Source organism: Rhincodon typus, chromosome 12 (assembly GCF_021869965.1).
Source record: "Rhincodon typus isolate 14 chromosome 12, sRhiTyp1.1, whole genome shotgun sequence".
Lineage (NCBI taxonomy): Eukaryota > Metazoa > Chordata > Chondrichthyes > Orectolobiformes > Rhincodontidae > Rhincodon > Rhincodon typus.
Window position 1 is genome coordinate 32,008,510 of NC_063343.1, and position 19,179 is coordinate 32,027,688.

General features: G+C 39.1%; 1 protein-coding gene across 1 annotated transcript in view; it reads left to right on the top strand.

The window, feature by feature from the left end:
• Positions 1–19,179, top strand: part of unc5a (unc-5 netrin receptor A) — a 264,346-nt gene that overhangs the window by 112,026 nt on the left and 133,141 nt on the right. Inside the window, exon 6 of the mRNA XM_048603964.1 lies at positions 2,666–2,833. Coding sequence (XP_048459921.1) covers positions 2,666–2,833 — 168 coding nt within the window. The remainder of the gene's footprint in view (positions 1–2,665; positions 2,834–19,179) is intronic.

Below are 19,179 nucleotides of genomic sequence, written 5' to 3' on the forward strand. Positions count from 1 at the left end.
TTTTTTTAATATAAGAAACAGGGCATTTCACTAGATTGACAACATGGCTACAACTAATTGCATCATACCAGTTGACCACGATTTCTGGAAAGTTTTAATCAGCAGTAACCAGGTGAAAAAGGCTTCCATCATCCTCCTGGAATGTCAAAGGTCCTTGCATTGTATTAGCATTCCCATATAAGTCAAGACAAAGGAATAATAGAAGAGATGTCTATCTCAGCCAGTTATGAATAAAGGAGATCATCAAAACTCATTATTGCTTGATTAGCTGCTGACAACTTCACAGTTGACTGCCACAAAACCAAATTTTGGCCAGAATATTAAATCTCATTAGCTGAATGGTTAAGCTGGTCACGTGACTGAAAGTGTTGGTTTGTTTGAATCGCCTTGAATTATACGATTATAAACTTCTACCCTCTGTCTGCTTGTAACACCAAAACAGTAACCAGCCCCAGGCTTAGTTAATGCCTGTTTCTGATTTCAATCTCTCTCATAAGTCTATTTATCAAAAGAATCCTGTGTTTCATGTGTGAAATGAACCAGTTCCCAGCTTACAATTATTGTACTTTTAGCAGTAATTCAGCTGCATCTGTGAACCTGCAAATGGGATTTCTGTGCATAGCCAGCTGCAAGAAATTTCACTGGACATTAACCTACCGTTAAACAAATTCTGGTATCTTTGATTTTAAGCAATTTGTAACTTCTTTCCTTTCTCTTTCCTGAAGAAGTGTCCTGACCTGAAACATCAGCTTTCCTGTTCCTCTGATCCTGCCTGGCCTGCTGTGTTCCTCCAGCTCCACACTTTGTTATCTCTGACTCCGCATCTGTAGTTTTTGCTATCTCAAAATTTAAAACCACCTGTTTCAGTCAGGAGAACAGTAAAAAAAAAAAGCAATTCACCTCTCTGCTGTCCATGACAGTGTAATTATATGCCTTTTCGTTAGGTTTGATACCATCTTTAATGTTATTAGTTAATGTCGATGGTGGGTCCTCCCTTGACATGTATCATAGCTGTATATGCTGAAATATTCCCTTAAATATCTGCACTTTATATCTATTGACGTATCCCTGAATCTAATTTATCAGTTTACTTCAGCTAACTCTGTTTTCATACGGTCATAATTGACTTGATTTAGTTTAAAATATTAGCCTTGAATCCATTCTTGGTTAGAGACAAAAAATTGCAGATGCTGGAATCCCAGGTAGAGAAACAGGAGAAATGCGTTTCGGGTATTACCCTTCTTCAGGACTTATTCTGAAGAAGGGTAATACCCGAAACGTTGACTTCTCCTTTCCTCCAGATGCTGCCTGGCTTGCTGTGTTCTTCCAGCCTCCCATATGAATCCATTCTTCTCTCCCTCAAACTGAATTTAAATTCAATAATATTATATGATTACTACCTAGAAGCACTTTTGCCTGTCTTATTTCACACTATCAGGTCTGGCATACCCTGCTGTATGGTTGCTTCAGAACATGTGGTTCTAAGAAGGCACCTTGAAAATATTCAATAAACTTTTCAATTAGGCCACCTTTATTCAACTGATGTTTCCGCTCTATAAGCAAATGAAAATCCCCTTGATTATTTCTGAACCTTTCTGACAAACACCCATTTTTCTTTTATGTGGTTTATTTTAGGGCACTTGTATGCCTCTTACACAAGTGACTTCTGTCTTTAATCATTTTTCATCTTTACCCAAACTGCTTCTACATCCTGGTTTCCTGAACTTAGGTCATTTCCTACTGTGCTAATTCCATAACTAATTAACTGAACCACCTCTTTAACATTTTAAATACTCTTTTCCTTCCTAAATATCATTTTCTTTGCAATATTCAGGTCCTAGTTCATGTCAGCATACAGCCATGTCCCTGCAATGTCTATCAAATCATACTTACATACTTCCACTGGCACAATGAGTTCACCTGATGATTTCAATACTAAGCATTCAGATATACAGCAGTTAGTTTTGTGCATTCATTATTTTGTAATATGTAGGCTTTATCTTCTCTGCTCATTGCGTTTGTCAATAGCTTAGTCAGTAATTGTATAATTATAATTGTTATGCTTCAACAGCTATTTATTTGGGTTAGAAGCTCTTTAGATGTCCCAAGGACACATGAGGTACAATATAGATAAAACCATTCAGCCATTTTTAAATTTTATTTTTACTCTTTGAATATTCTGGTATTTGTCACCCTTAACTGCAGTTGATATGAGATATTAAATATTGATGAAGACTTCTAAAACTGGAGAATGTATGTTAGGCATAATGTAACTAGTGAATTACTTAAATTTAATTGCTTTTAGGTATGTTGGAAACTTAATCTCCACAGATTTCTGCTATTTTGTGTTGTAAATGCTATTTGATCCTTCAAAAAATAATTTTTTTCTATTGAAGCACAGAAATTAAAATGAACATTCTTCTCCTGCACACCTGTTAAAATAGTTGAACAGCTAGACAGATTCTATTGTCAAAATTTTTAAAACAGCATGTACACGATGAAATGTATTAAATCATATCAGCAATGTTTTCCTGTAAATAAATTACAAATTTCCACTTAATTCTATTATCACATAGGCATTGGTCTAAACTTTCTTAGTTTATTGAATTGTTGATTGATTCTTAAGTGGTTACATGTAGTACATTTGATTGCTCCTTTTCAACAGTAAATGGTGGCTGGTCTACTTGGTCGGAGTGGGAGTCCTGCAGCACTACCTGTGGTAAAGGATGGCAGAAAAGGACACGCACCTGTACCAGCCCCAGCCCTCAGAATGGTGGGTCATTCTGTGATGGACAGAACAGTCAAAAAATTGCCTGTACCATCTTATGCCCAGGTAGATAATTTATTTGTACTCGATGTTCTTCTTTTGATAACTTTTACAACATCCTCCATTTAACGTTCACAATTATCCTTTCTGATGAAATGTCATTACAAAAGCTAGAATTAAGACTAAGATGATGATAAAAATATTTATTGGAAATAATTATGATAGAATGTGCACTATAATGGCGTTAAAAAAATGTGTAAAACTATTAGAAAACAATTAATATCAATTATCAACTATTTTTGACAATCCATTGCAAATATGCCTAGGCTGCCAGATTCAGTAGATGATATATTATGTACTTATCCAGCTGAGCTTTTCTCCAGGCCCCTACAATGCAAATACCACTCCTGGAACTAAGGTTTTGCCAGGTCCAGAAATAGTCCAGGTGGGGTAGCTCTGCTAACTCAGATAGACATCAGTGCAAAAATGAGAGGTGATCATAGTTCTAAAAATTACTGTGTTCATTCAGTTTGAAAAGAGATCAGAAATGGCAAAAAAGTAGGACATCACTCAGGGGTGTGCTTAATAATTTCCTAAATAGTAAAATTATTGCTATGATCCCAGCTGATGTCACTATTGGACATGAGAATAGAGATCCCAGAATGAAATCTGGCCTGATAGCTCCATACTGTGTTATCTCTGATAGTTATATTATGTTTTTCTTAATTTAACCTGGTGATATTTCACTAAAATATAAACACCCATGGCTGCTTCCTTAATAAAATAGTTGTTTCTTACATAAAAGAAATAAAAATAAACAAATGTAGCTCTTACAAAACTCACATTTATAACATAGCAAGAACATATGGCAAAACAAAATCCCATGTATTCCCTAATGCCATCACATTGTTAATCAAAATCCAAATAAATTTCCTTCACTACCAGATCTGTAGATTTTATTAAATATTTCTTCTCAGTTCTGATTAGATGAGCTTTGAAAACATTGGGCGTGAATCCTCACACAACTGAGAACTTAGTCTTTCTCAGGTTTTGTTTTGAACTCGGCAGAGTTCTTGTAGATATTCCTGGTCAGGAAGTTTCACAAATTTCATTCTCTCACTGAGGCAACCTGTTTCTGTCACTACAATGAACAACTTATTTTTCTCTAGGAGAGACTGTGTTTCTGTCTAACTTCAGTCAGGTCTCCTTCAAACTGCTGAAAAGCTTTCAAACTAAACTAAAAAGCCTTGATCATCCTAGAGTCTTCTAAAGTTAATGGCTTTTATATCTTTCCTGTTGTAACAGCCGCAGAAGTTAGGAAGTAGAAAGCAACATGGATAAAGGGGAACCTGTAGATGTGATTGATGTACTTGGGTTTCCAAAAAGCATTTGATAAGGTGACACTTCAAATATTACTATGCAAGTTAAGAGCACATTATGCAGGGATGAAATTTTAACATGAATACAGGAATGCTTAGTTTAAAGAAGGCAGAGATTAGAGATAAATCAATCAGCTTCATATTAGAAAGCTGCAACCAGTAGAGTGTCACAGGGGCCAGTGATGGGGCCTCAACCTTTATGAATGAATCAAATGAATGATTATGAGCTTTGCTGATATCACAATGGTAAGTAACGGTGTAAGCTGTGAAGAGCGCAGAAAGAGTTTCTGAGGACGTAGGTTGAGTGAGTGAGCAAAGTCTTGGCAGATGGACTATAATATGGGAAAAGGTGAACTTGTTCATTTTGGCAAAAAGAACAGAAAAGCAAAACATCAACGTGTCTTATTTCAATAGAGAGTGATTGTAGAATTCTGTGATATATCAGAATTTGTGTATCCTGGTACATGAATCACAGAAACTGGGTATGCAGGTATACCAAGAGATTAGGAAGGCGCATTGGACATTAATGATTATTACAAGGGGAACCAAGTGTAAAAACAGAAGTTTTGACAGAGTTCTACATAATATTGGTGAGGCCAGATCTGGAGCACTAAGTTGGAGATGAGGGGAAATATTTCCTTTCAGAAAGTAGTAAGTAAGTGGAATTCTCTTCACCAAAGATAGTGGACTATCGAATATTTTTAAAGCTGAGTCAGGGAGATCCTTAATTAAGAAGGGAGTCAAAGTTTTAGGTGATCGACAGGAACGGAGAGGTGAGGTCACAATCAGGTCTGCCATGATTTGATCAAATGATGAGCAGGCTTAAGGAGCTGAACAACTTGCTTCTGTTCCTACTTTGGTTTCTTGTAAGTCCATTAAGATATAATTGTTTGTGTGGAAACATATTACAGGAATAAAGCACAAGTGCTGCTGATATGAATTTACAGCAGCAAATATTAAAAGTGCTTTTGAAGTAGGAAGATTGATAAATGTTTCACTGCCATTTTGTTGAAAGGTCACTTCAGTATTAACCCATTTCTTTCTTCCAGTTAGTGCCCAACATGCTGTGCATTTTCAAAATGTTATTTTTAATTAAATAAATAAATTGTTGATCTGTGGCTATGTTCCTGATCATTAAAATATATATATAAAATATTGTTAGGTATTGTGTTTTACATATGTAAATTGATATACTTGAGCTTTTTCATTGCTTATCTGTATGTATCCCTATTAATGAGAATAAATGGGCCAAAAAGCAAAAGTTAATGACATGTTATCTGTAATCTCCTCAGGCAATTCCCCACTGATTTTTTTTTTATTAATAGTAATTGAGAACATAAATTATGAATAAATGCTTTCTTCATTTTTCTGGAAAAGTAACCCTGATGGCAATAATGATTTTTTCCCCAACAAGAAAGAAATGTAATTACTAATGTGTTACTTGTAACAGCCTTTTATCATTTTGCCCTGTGATATGCAAGCCACAGTTCTCCAGTGAATCAAGCTCTTTCTTGTGGACTTTAGAAACTATCAGATTTTAAAGTTATTAGCATTTACCAGCCACACTAAGTTTTGTTTTAAAGAAATCCAAGGTTGTAGAATTTATTGAATTGGGAAAGATAGTTGGTGCTAGGACCATTTAAGCCTTTGAGAAAGTGTTAAGGCCAGGGCAATTGTTTGTGACTAAAGATTGTGACTGAACATCTTATTTTTGGAAGTCGTTCCTGTCTACCTCAATCACGGAATTATCGGTGTGGGACAAAATGGGGACAGGGGGCCACCCAGCTTCTCTATAAGCAGGTAGTGAGACCAGGAATATTGACCCACCAAATGATTGAAGTGAAAATGACCTGGTTCACAACCTGAACATCTGATGAAAAAAAATTTCTTTCACTATGGCTGACGAAAAGAGACACAAAGGGCATTCCCTTGACAACTGGCAACCTAATGAAGCTGACTTGCCTTTTTCGAATTTTAGTAACAGCTTGGGGATAACTGTTATCTGTTTCATTCTCCAAGGCAAAGCTTCAACTAATCAGAATCTGCTTGCCAACCAATCAATATCTGATTTCTTCTTCAGTATATATTGTTCCTTTGGTATTCTTGCATCTGTCCTGATGAGACAAAATGCTTTGACAATTCAACTCTTCTTTCAGCACCCCTGCAAGATAACGTTCAAAAGAAGTAAAGTGGCCATACTCTTACCAAACTAAGAGAGCTACTCTCTCTTTAGAGCGAGAGAGAGAGAGAGACAACTGGTGGTGGTTTAGCCTGAGGGTCACGATGCGTCAGGCAAGGGGAGAGGTTGAGAAGGAGAGTCCTTTTTGGTAACCTCAGCCAAGGCTGGGAATTAAATCCACGTTTTTGCCATCCCTTTGCATTGCAAACCAGTTGTCCACCCAACTGAGTTAACTGGGTGTATGTGATCTATACTTTAAAGAATTATATTTTTTTGAGGAAAATGAACAATCAATTAATGTTGCCACATCTTGAAATAGCAACAATAAAAGTGGATTTATACTGCATTGCCAGTCCATTGCAACAAGTATGAAAGCTATCAGAAAAAGAGCACCACACTTCTCAAATGGTGGCATGAATAGTGTCCCAGTTGGAATTAAGCATGATGTTCTAGGTACTAATGGGATTACACAGCTGGAGACGTCTCAACAAATAAAAAAAACAGGACAATGTAGCCCACTGAATGGAAACTCACCAACTCCCAAGATGTACTTGCAGTTTACTGATTGCATATGTTCAGCAAAATAAAGCATGATAACAGATTACCTTTTAATATTTTATGATAATATGAATTCTGAAGGTTGAAGGTTTGAAGCAAATAAAGTAAAAGAACTTTAGAGTAATGGAATAGAATAATTATACAACAAAGGAATCGTGAAATGGATATATGTCCTTTGAAGAATTATTTTCTCTGAAAGCTCCAATCTCAAAGTGATATGAATGTTTGAATGGTTGTCAAATAAACTTGCCTGACATTGACAGTCATGAACACTTAATATTCCTGTTGGGTAAGATTGTAGAAAAGAATCAGATATTTATCCATTAACCCTGCAGAAGGAGGCACTTGATGTACAACGATACAATTTAAGAGACTTCTGCTTTAGTTGAGTCAGAATCTCAAATGAATATCTGTATTCTGCCAAAATGGATATGTGTGGCTAAGCCAAGCATGATCTGCTGAAGTGCAGGCTCAATAAGGAAATCTTTTAAATGGAAATAATCTAAGATGGGTGTTGGAAATTTCAAGTGATGGGACTGTGTATATTTTCTTTGACAGTCTGATCCACTGAGGGTTTGCCCTTGGGAAGCTAGATTGTTGATTCACTGTCTTGCAAGCAAAGGAGACAAGTGAGGCCCTGAACAAACAATTGATTTTTATGAAACAAGCAACAATATTCAAATATTTCTGCTCATGCACTGGAAGACTCTTATATGAACAGAGCAGTAAGGAAACAATGGATTCATTGATAACACAATATGGAGCTGGATGAACACAGCAGGCCAGGCAGCATCAGAGGAGCAGGAAAGCTGATGTTTCGGGTTAGGATCCTTCTTCAGAAATGGGGGAGGGGGAAGGGAGCTCAGAAATAAATAGAGGAGGGGTGGGCTGGGGAAGGTAGGTGGGATGGTGATAGGTGAGTGCAGGTAGGCAGTGGTGGGGATTGGTCAGTTAGGTGGGAGGAGTGGATAGGTGGGAGAGAAGGCAGACAGGTCAAGGAGGCGAGGATGAGAGGGAGGGTTGGTCATGGGATGAGGCTGGGGGTAGGAAGATTTTGAAACTGGTAAAGTCCACATTGAGACCATTGGGTTGTAGGCTCCCGAGGCAGAATATGAGGTGCTGCTCCTCCAGTTTCCGGGTGGCATCATTGTGACACTGGAGGAGGCCCAGGATGGACATGTCACCCAGAGAGTGGGAGGGGGAGTTAAAATGGTTTGTGACTGGAAGGTGTTGTTGTTTGTCGCAAAGCGGTCTCTGAGCCTCTGTATGGTCTCACCGATGTAAAGGAGACCACATCGGGAGCAGCGAATGCAGTAGACCACATTAGCGGATGTGCAAGTGAACATCTGTCTGATATGGAAGGTTTTTTGGGTCCTTGGATGGAGGTGAGGGGGGAGTTGTAGGGATTCATTGTCTTCCTTTGCTGGATTTGGAAGAGGGAAAAGAAGCTGAGGCACAAGTTGACCGAATAGCAAATCCGTCATTCACACCATCATTCATTTACTCCCTCACAGTCACCAATCCAGTAAAAGTCCCATGGCTTAGGGGGAGTGGGGGAGGTCAGTGGAGTGTCGGGCTGGGCTGTTGGGGTGATCATTCAGATGAGGAGTGCATTGCAGGTGTTACATGCTACTGAGGAAAGGTGGAAGTGAATAAGAACATTCGTGAGCAGAAGCTAAGCAAATGTCTTTCTTGCCTGAGAAACATTTGGACAATGATTTCAGGAATTATGTGGATAAAGAAGGATACAATCAGAGCCATAGCGTGAAACAAAGACATTGCAAAGTCTGAGATAACCAGGCGTAGAGCTGGATGAACACAGCAGGCTAAGCAGTGTTTCATCATTTGTGAGAACACAGAGAGAACCTAACTGAACCAAAAGTATTGGAGAAACTGATTGTACCTGCAAAGCAAGAAATAGAGTTGATGTTTTGAGTTCAATATGACGTTTCTTCCAACGAACAGCAGATGCCCACACAATGGAGCTGACCAGTTGCCTGGTCTCCAGCAGTCCTCTGGAGAGTAGGTGACCTGTGTCATTTCTTCACTGTCCAGCTGCAAAGACATGCATCTGGCACAAGTGAAAATGGGAGGACAATGCAGCACAGTTCAGTGAAGCTTCCCATCCACATGAGTGACTATTCTCTTCCTCCGCTAACCAGAAAATTTCCTCTTCATATGGACTCGGAAGTCTCATGTCTACCGTCCCCATTGCAGTCTTGTTCCACTTGATCTTTACTGTAATGAAACAAAGTGAGTGTTTGGTTATGATGGAAGTAGATAGAAGAGCAGCTTGTGTTGATGCAGGAGAGGGAAAGGTAGTGAAGTGTCACCAGTCGGTGAGTAGGAAGCACTAATGGCAGGATGAGTTAGTAGTGTGGAAGGATGAGGTAGGTGAGAGTCGTTGAGTGGATATGTTACTTACAATAATGAGAGATGTAAACCATGAGCCTTGGTGTGATCCATGTGCATTGTGAGGTTAGAATGTGTGGTCAGCATTAGATCATTAACCTTCATCCTGCACTGTTGGCTGCTCCTTTTTAACACTGACCTAGATGCTATCTTGGTTCAGGTTGGCTGAGTCTACTGATGTGGCCTCCTCTGGCAGACAGTAGAATAAAGCACTGCTCTCCTGTCCACTGTCCATTCCACCAGCAGCTCTAGGTCCTTAATGGCTTCCCTTTCTGGCCCATGTCCTTGGTTAAAGCTGTTGAGCCCCATAGTGTGCGGAGCAGTTCCTTGCATGCAGTGTCTGAATAGTGTGCAGTTAGGCTTTAACTGTGGAGCAAGCAGCAAGAACGTGAGAATGTCCCAGCAGTATTGAACACTCCCACCTCTCCTGCTGTGTGATTATGCGAGAAGACCATTGTACTCTGGATGGATAATTATTGAGGTGGAGAATGGAAGACAGCACATGTGGAGACCGAGCCACACTGAACCAAGTGCCATTAAGCTCACTTCGACTCAAAATCAGAAAATTCAGAGAGGGATCTTTTTGATCAAATACTAATCCAAATTAATGTTATGATAGTCCAATTAAATAAGACAATTTAACTTGAAGACTTCAACATCGATCTTCCTTAGTTCTTGTTCTAAAATATCCCTGGCTTTTGATTATATTAATCAGACTATTTGTCTTTAATAGAATAGTGTTGCCATGTCAGCCAAAAACAATCATTTCTTTGACTGCTGACTGCATTTTAGTTCAGATAGGTACATCTTACAGCTTAACTCACTTCCAAAAGCATTTTGGGCAACATTGAAATGGGTATAAAACTCAATTTCCAAATTCCAGGCCAGACACATCAGGTTTAATCTTTGATAAATCAATAGAATTTTAGGGTCTTGCCAAAGAGAATTTTAGCACAGAAGCAGATTCTATACATTTATTGTTTTTCACACTTTTTGGATTGACCTACTTTTTTCACAAAAAAATAATTGTGTACTCTTGGAAGTTAAGATGAGAAGTCTAGCGCTAAAAGCTCTGTAAAGAATTTTAACTCAGCAGTACTTTAATTCTTGTTGCATTGACAATATATTAGCGAGCTCAATACCATTAACATAAATGCGAGTTACAAGACATTAACATTGGATAATATTGCGATCTTTTCTGAAGTTATTGCTACTAGGTGTCACTTGATAGCATTGCTGATGGCACATTCCATCATTTCTCTAATGATTGAGTGTTAATTGACCAGGCAGTAATTGATCAGATTGGATTTGCCCTACTTTTTTGAGAGTGTGACATACCTGACCAATTTTCTGCATTGTGAGGTCGATTCCAGCATTGTGTACATATACTGCAAGAGCTTACCTACAACCATATGAGTTTGAAACAGGAGTAGGCCCCTTGATCCCTAGAACCTTCATGGCCATTCAATTAAATCATGGTGATCTGATTAATACATTATCCTGCCTACCACCAGTAACCTTTTGTATTTTTTTATTAATTTGTGATATGTGGCTGTCGTTGACTGGCCAGCATTTATTATCCATCCCTAGTTGCCCTTGAGAAGGCACTGGTGAGCTGTTGCCTTGAACAGCTGACTATATTTGCTCCCCATACAATGCTTTAAGGGAGGAAGTTTCACACTTTTGGCCCAGCAACACTGAAGGAACCACAATATATTGCCAAGTAAGGATGGTGAGTGGCTTGAAGGGGAACTTCTTGTTTCTGCTGCCCTTGTCCTTCTAGATGGTAGTGGTTGTGAGTTTGGAAGGTACTGTCTAAGACTGTGGTGGTGCATTTCTGCAGTGCACCTTGTAGATGATATACACTGCGGTACGGAATGTACCAAGGTAGAGGGAGTGGACATTTATGGATGTGGATGTAATCAAGTCGGTTGCTTTGTCCTGGATGGTATCAAGCTTCTTGAGTAATTTTGGAAATATCGTCAATCAAGCAAGTGGGGAGTGTTCCACTGCACTCCTGATTTATGATTTATAACTGATGGACAGGCTTTGGGGAGTCAGAAGATGATTTGCTCATTGTAGGATTCTTAGCCTCTGATCTGCTCTTGTAGTCACAGTATTTATATGGCTAATGTAGCTCAGTTTCTGGTCAATAGTAACCTCAGAATGTTGATAATGTGGGATTTAGTGATGGTAATGCAATTGAATGTCAAGGGGCGATGGATAGATTCTGTCTTGTTGGAGATGGCACTTTTGTGGGGCGAAAGTTTCTTCTAATGTGTCAACCCAATCCTGGTTATTGTCCAGGTCTTGTTGCATTTGGACATGGACATCTTCAATATCTGAAGAGCTGTGAATGATGCCGAATATGGTGCAAAGATCAGTGAACATCCACACTTCTGACTTGATGGAGGGAAGGTCTTTGAGGAAGCAGCTGAAGACGATTAGTTCTAGGACACCATCTTGAGTAACTTGGCTGGTGTAGTACAGTGGTAGTGCCCCTACCACTGGGCCAGAAGGACTAGATTTGAGTTTCACCTGCTCCAGGGATTTGTCTTAACATGTCTGGTCAGGTTGGTTAAAAATGTCTACACTGAGTAACTTCTGGAGCTCAGTTAATGGAATTCTGAGAATCAGAACCAAATTACAGGTGACTCCAAGTGGAGAATAATCAGTGAATTACTATTCACTGCTGTTAGGGCTCACTTTGTCAAATGTGACTTTGATTCTTAGAGAAGTCATTCTCTCCTCCTCTCTAGAATTCAGCTCATTTGCATATGTTGGTAATGAGGTCAGAGGCTGAATTGCCCTGGTGCAACCCAAACTGAGTTTTGGCGAGCAGGTTTTTGATAAACATGTGCTGCTTGATATCATAACTTCACCGATGGTTATGAGTAGACTGATGGGAGCATAATTTGCATGTTAGATTTGTCTTTTTTTTTGTGTACAAGACATACATTGGCAGTTTTCCACATAGTCAGATAGTGTAGTGTTATAGCTATTCTGGAAGAGTATGTCCAGGGGAATGGCAATTTCTTGAGCTCAATTCTTCTGTGCTATCCTTGGAACATTAACCAGGCTTTTGCAATATTCAATGTCTTCAGCCTTTCCTAGATATCTTATAACGTGAGTCAATTGACTGAAGACAGGTATCTGTGATGCCAGGAACCAGGGACCTAAGACAGATCATTCAGTCAGAGCTTCTGGCTGAGAATTTTTGCAAATGCTTCAGTCGTGTCCTTTTCACTGATGTGTCGGAGTCCCCATGATTGAGGACGGGCATATGTGCGGAGCCACCTCCTCCAGTGGTTAGCTAATTGTCCAGCACTATTCATGATTGGATATGACACAGCTTAGATCTGTTCTTTTCCAATGACTATCTCAAATTTTACTGTGTCATGGTCACTATCACCAAAATGCTCTCCTACTGATACGTCTACCACTTCCTTGGGTTTGCTTCTTAAAATTAGATCCAACACTGCATTCTCTTGTAGGACTTGCTGGCATAAAAAGCTCACCTGCATACATTTTAAGAATTCCACCATCTCTTAGCCTTTCACACTTTGTCTATCCCAGTTATTATTGGGGACGTTGAATTATTTTTCCCTATTATTTTTACAGTTTTCTGAAATATGTCCACCTATCTGTCCTTCTATCTTTTCCTGGTTATTTGGAGGTCTATAGTATGCAATAATCTGATTTCTCCCTGTTGTTTTTAAGTTCTATCCATATAATCTTGATTGTAGAATCTTCTGATGAAGGGTCACCAGACTCAAAATGTTAACTCTGCTTTCTTCCTGCAGATGCTACAAAACCCGTTGAGTTTCTCCAACAATTTCTGTTTTTGTTTCAGATCTCCAGTATCCGCAGTTCTTTGTTTTATGATTCAAATATATTATTCCTCCCTATTACAGTAATTGATTCCTTGAGCAACGCTGTGACAACACTTGCTCAATTATTTGCCCCCCTCCTGTCTGCCTGAAGATTCTATATGCTGGTATATTGAGTTGTCAGTCCTGCCCCTTCCCCAATCATGTCTCCATGAAATTATAACTCCTTGTGTTAATCAGCAACATCTGCCTTCCTTGCAAGACTCCTTGCAGTAAAGTAAATGCTATGCAGTCTTACTGTTCTCCCTTAGGCCTTAATTTCACTATATTTGCTCTGTCTTCCAGAATGTCTTGTCTTTTTTTCTATATTAGTTTTTGCATCACATCCTATTGTACCTTCCCTCTGTATCCCATCACGCTGCCAAATTAGACTGTGTGCTACTGGGCTCTGGCTTCACTCCCCAAAGGAACAATCAGTCTCACCATTTCCAGCACTGAAAAGCTGTTCTTGAGTGAGATGTAATCTGGAGCTTTCCTCACAATCTGTCTTACTCCTTTCTTTGTCATCATTCCTTCCCTAACTGCATTTAATAAAGCATTGGGGTGACATCTTCCAAAATTGTGCTATCTACATAACTCTCAGCCTCATAGATGCACTGTAGTCCCTCCAGCTCAAGTTGATGCTTGAGTTCCAGGTTTGTCAAAGCAGTAGTATTTCATGAAAAGACACACTCATCTGATTTACCAGAAGTATCTCTTCACTGGTTCATCCACTGCTCCGCTTTCGCACTATACACAATCTCCCAGATCACTCCCCTCTCAAGCTGATTTTAACCTTTCTCACTGGTGCATCTGGTTCTAGTGCACAGGTTTTTCTCCAGAGTATCAAAGTTTTGACAGGACTATAGCCTTTGCTATATTCAAGTCTTTATATTTTGTAGATTGAATCAAATTGTCTTAAGGCTATTATCTATGATGTTGGGGACCCCAGTAGAAGGCTGAGATGAATCATTACTCAAAACGTCTGCCTGAAGATGGATAAGAATTCTTTAGCCTTGTCTTCTGTTTTGACATGCTGGACTCTCCAATTTCTGGAGCATCCTCCTCTGGTCAATGGTTTAATTGTTCACTTTCTTTCATGATTGACTGTGACAGGACAACAGAGCTTTGATCTGCTTGGTCAGTCCTGAGATTGCTTAGATCTGTTGATATTTTTCAATTACACAAAGCAATAGAAAGAAGCATGAGGACAGGTGGGTTAAAGCTTGGTCAGAGTTGGGTTTTGAGGAGCATCCTAAAAGAGGAGAGAGAAGCAGAGATATTTTGGAAGCAAATTCCAATGCTTAGTACTTTGGCCAATGGCAATGTCACCAATTTAGATAGTGGCCTGCCCAAGTGACCAGAGGAAGAGTAGTGTTAGAGGAGTTGTACTGGAGGTTTTCACTGAGAAAGGGAGGAGCAAACAAAAGAAATCCTTTAAAACCTGTTTACTATGCATCAAGAGAAATTCTTACTCCCTCTCAAATAAATATGGTTCAATAAAAATGATGTCTTCCATTAGTAGCATAGGATTAATGCAGCTTGAAATTAACAATGATTTTTCCAATCTAGTAGTTGGTATGATGAGAAATTTTATAACTGAATATAAATCTTACATAAATTACCACTATAATTTTATGCTTTTTCACATTTAAAAATGCACATTGGCTTTATTTACTATGTATTAAAGTGATCCTTGAAAAATAGTTTTGTAGCAGATTCCAGACTGCCTACAATAGTGAGGTTGCTGTGCAATACTGAATGCCAAGGCTTGACTCTGGAAAAAAAGAATAAATCTCAGGTGACAGATTTCACTGTGATGTAAATGTAAATGCTTATAGTGGGAAATTAGCTGCTACAAAGTCATAGCTCCTAAACATTAACACCCATCGTGCATCAACCTGTTAAAGCGCAAGAAGTCAATAAGACATTTATTGTTTTTGGTGATTCAGGAAGCCCTGGTATTTACTTATCCTCAATCGAAAGCCACTTAAAGCTCCACTAATACTGCTTTTGGATCAATGACCACTGAAGTAAACCTTAAACTAGGAAGATATAGGCAACACCAATACTGATTTAACTAGATGCTGCAGTGTTCCTGTCTCTGAGTGGAGACACTTAGCTCATTTTATTACTTTAGTTGGAATTTCTTATGAATCTCTTAAACTATATACAATTCCAAATACAATGATGAATTCTCTTTTATTTAATATTAAAATATTTCTTACTTCTGAAAAAAGACAGAACCCATGAATAATTATGTTTTATCTTTCTAAAAAGAATATGAAAGGGGGCGATTTTCATCTGCAGCACAGTAGTTTGATAGTGTGTTCATTCTAACCACCTGAAAACATACATGGGAAGCTTGTCCTATTTCGATGGTGTGCCCTGTTTAAAATATGTGTGGCAAGCTGTCCAGTGCTGCTAAACTGTTTGTAGATAACTCGACCTTTGGGAGGCTAGAGATACAGGATGGCAATTCTAAAGGGAAGACTTATTTTCTGCAGTATTTTTGATGTCTTAGACATTCCAACCACGCCGCTGGAAGGGTAAACAGCACTCTAAAGATGCACAATGTCTGAACTCCAAAGACTGATTGGTGCAAATGATGAGTTATTGGGTTCTGTACAGGATGATTCACTTAACTGAAGTGAACAGGATCAGATTAAAGACAGATTAGAAAATAACTTGCTATAGGACAACCATTGCTGAAAGCTCCACTGAAGAGGATAGAGAGGCAGATATTAGATATCCAACTGTCAAAAGAAAAAAATCTTTTTCTGCACAGACAATTAATCAGCCTAGTGGGTAGTATGCCAGGGGTTTACTGTTATGTGTCAGAGATATGGGAGGAACTTTCTTCCTTCTTGCATAGGCATTTGGAATTGCAGACATCCATGTATCACATAATTACCTATTGGAACGCATGATTACCCATGTAGTCATGGCAGATGGGCCCTTCTTGCAAGAGTGCGTGCAGTTAATATCTGCGAGTCTTGCTTGTATTGACAGAATGACACCCCTATAAGACAAAAATAAAATCATTACTTTATATGTTGCCATAATGCCAACATGTATTTATTAATCAAATTAAACCTTGGTAGAGAAAGTCACAGGAAGGCCAGCATGGTGGCTCATTGGTTAGCACTGCTACCTCACCCTCGGGCGACTGTCTGTGTGGAGTTTGCACCTTCTCCCCGGGTCTGCGTGGGTTTCCTCCGGGTGCTCCGGTTTCCTCCCACAGTCCAAAGATGTGCAGGCCAGGTGGATTGGCCATGCTAAATTGCCCATGGTGTTCAGGGATTTGTAGCTTAGGTGGGTTATAGGGGGATGGGTCTGGGTGGGATGCTCTGAGGATCGGTGTGGATTTGTTGGGCCGGAGGGCCTGTTTCCACACTGTAGGGATTCTATGATCTAAGTTCTAAGAAGGCCCTACAGGTTAGGAATTCCCATGTTTGATCATTAGTTTGATGGGTTGCAACAAGAATGTCACAAGAAGTACTATCGTTAGGTTCAGGTAAAAAGTCAATCTGAATTATCATTCTAAATAGAGCTGTTTGCATTGTTACTTAAGGATAAGGTAAGGTTCGACTTGAACGAAGGGAAAATTGATGAACAACAGATCAGAATAAAAGAAAAAGCATTAATACGTCTTTATGGGAGAGGATTGAACATATTTTAAGAGAAGGTGTGAATCCATGTTTTGAATATGTTTTTTCCTTCAATATGCCTTTACAGTAAAACTTTAACAGATCTTAAATGAAATATTACCCTGGAACTCCAGTCTATTCCTTGTCCTCTGAGGAGAGATTGAACAGTTTAGGCCTATACCTGCTAGAGTTTAGAAGGATGAAAGGAGATCTAATTGAAGTATATAAGATGCCTAAAGGGATTGACAAAGTAGATGTAGAGTGGATATTAGGGGGCGAAGGGATGGCAGATTTAAAAAAAAGATGAGGAATTACATCTCTGAAAGGGTTGTGAATTTGTAGAATTCACTACACTGGAGTCTGCTAAGTGCTGGGCCACCTGAATAAATTTAAGGAGGACATAGGTAGATTTTTAATTGGTAATGGGTTTAAGGGTTATAGGGAGTGGCAGGAAAGTGGAGTTTGAGGCCAAGGTGAGATCAGCCATGATCGTATTAAATGCCACAGCAGACTGAAGGGGCTAAATAGCCTAGTGCTGCTCCTAGTCCTTATGTACCTTCGTAGGGTAAACTCGCATCACAACAAAAATATTTGTGAATGATTTTCTCGTTAGCTACAACTGGAATCTTCACAAAATCACAGAAAAGTAATCACATTGCAAATGGAACATTTGGGTGCGGATCACAATTTACAAAATATCAGACAATACACACTCAACTTACACAAAAATGTTAGTTTAGAGTTTATCGTGCATTGTGAATAATTTAATTCAATACAAAGAGCATTACATCTGAATTCTATTTTTGTGTTTCATACTTATAAATTAGACCATAATCCAGAAATGCTCACAGAATGGAGTAGTCTCCATTTCTCTCAACTAATTTTCAGAACAGAAGTGTAGATTAGAAGCTAATTTTAAGAACAGAAATATAATTTACAATAGATGGATAGCAGAAGCTAAATGTTACAAACATTTAACTTTGAAAAATATTTCGCATTAGCAAACAATTGCTGTTACAATAATAGAGGCACACCTGATATCTGAACCTATTGTAATACAACGGTAAAAGCAAAATACTGCAGTTGTTGGAGAACTGGAAAAAAAAGTGTTGGAGAAACTCAACAAGTCTGGCAGCATCTTCTGAACGAGAATCGTATCAAACTTAAAACATTAAGTTTGTTTCTTTCCCTACAGATGCTGCCCGAACTAATGATTTTCTCCAGTCCTTTTTTTCCATTGTTTCAGCATCACACAGTTCCAGCAACTATTGCTTAAACACAACTCCAAATTCATTATTGCATGATAGAATGAGAAATGAAAGTTCGACAAGTGACATTTTTAGGTTTTGAATTGGGCCTGAAGTTGTGATCAGTCCAGTTCCAACAGCAGAAATACAGCCTGACCATTCATATAATTGAAAAACAAGGTGACAATACATATTCTGATCTGTCCTTGCTTGTGGAAGACATTGGGCTTAATTTTACACTCCTTTGGCTAAGTTCAAGTTTAGTCAAGTTCCTGGAGAGATGCTTGCCGTGTGGCCCAGTGAACTGTCTCACCATATCTTACTAAAGGCACCACATCTTTGCTAAAACTTTAAGCACACATTAAATACCTACCATATCCCTGTGGAGTGTCTCATGTCTGATTCTAGCCCCATCTTACCACATGGCATTCCAGAACAATTTGCCGCTCAGTAGATATCCAGAATTCATTGGCATCCCTTGCGTCCATGACATCTTAAGAAGTCTGTTGTGCACCCACCCACTGTGAGTGCAGAGTTGCCCTGCAAGATTCCTGAAAATCGCCATGGACCTAGAAATGGAGGAATTTCAATGCTCTGCAGTGCAGGGACATGGAGGCCCTGCTAGACAGTGTGGTACAGAGGCAGGATGTCTTTCAGACCAGGAGTGGAGGCAATGACTCCAGACCATGCCAGTTTGATATGAAGCTGCCAACTGGGTTAAAACAATCTCAGTTGTCTAGGGAAACATTTGAGTGAAAGGTACCTTGACTTGACTGAGGCCTGCTGACAACCTAGACAAGATTTCTTCCTTTGTGTATACGCTAACAGCATGGTAAGATAGTAGTAATATGAGCCTTGTAACTCTGGCTGAAAGAGTTCAAACACACCTGCATATATGAGATGAGTAGACTTCTTTCTCCAAGCTTTAGAATGTACAAATTTCTTGAGTATTTAGATCCTTCATAACAGTTCTTACTTTGCATGAATACTTAGTGTTATTCGTGAAGCCTGCCCTGGTAAACAAAGCTGCTCAAGTGAGGCTGCCATATCTGCTCCTATGATGCTGCTTGGCCTGCTGTGTTCATCCAGCTCTGCACCATGTTGTCTCGGATTCTCCG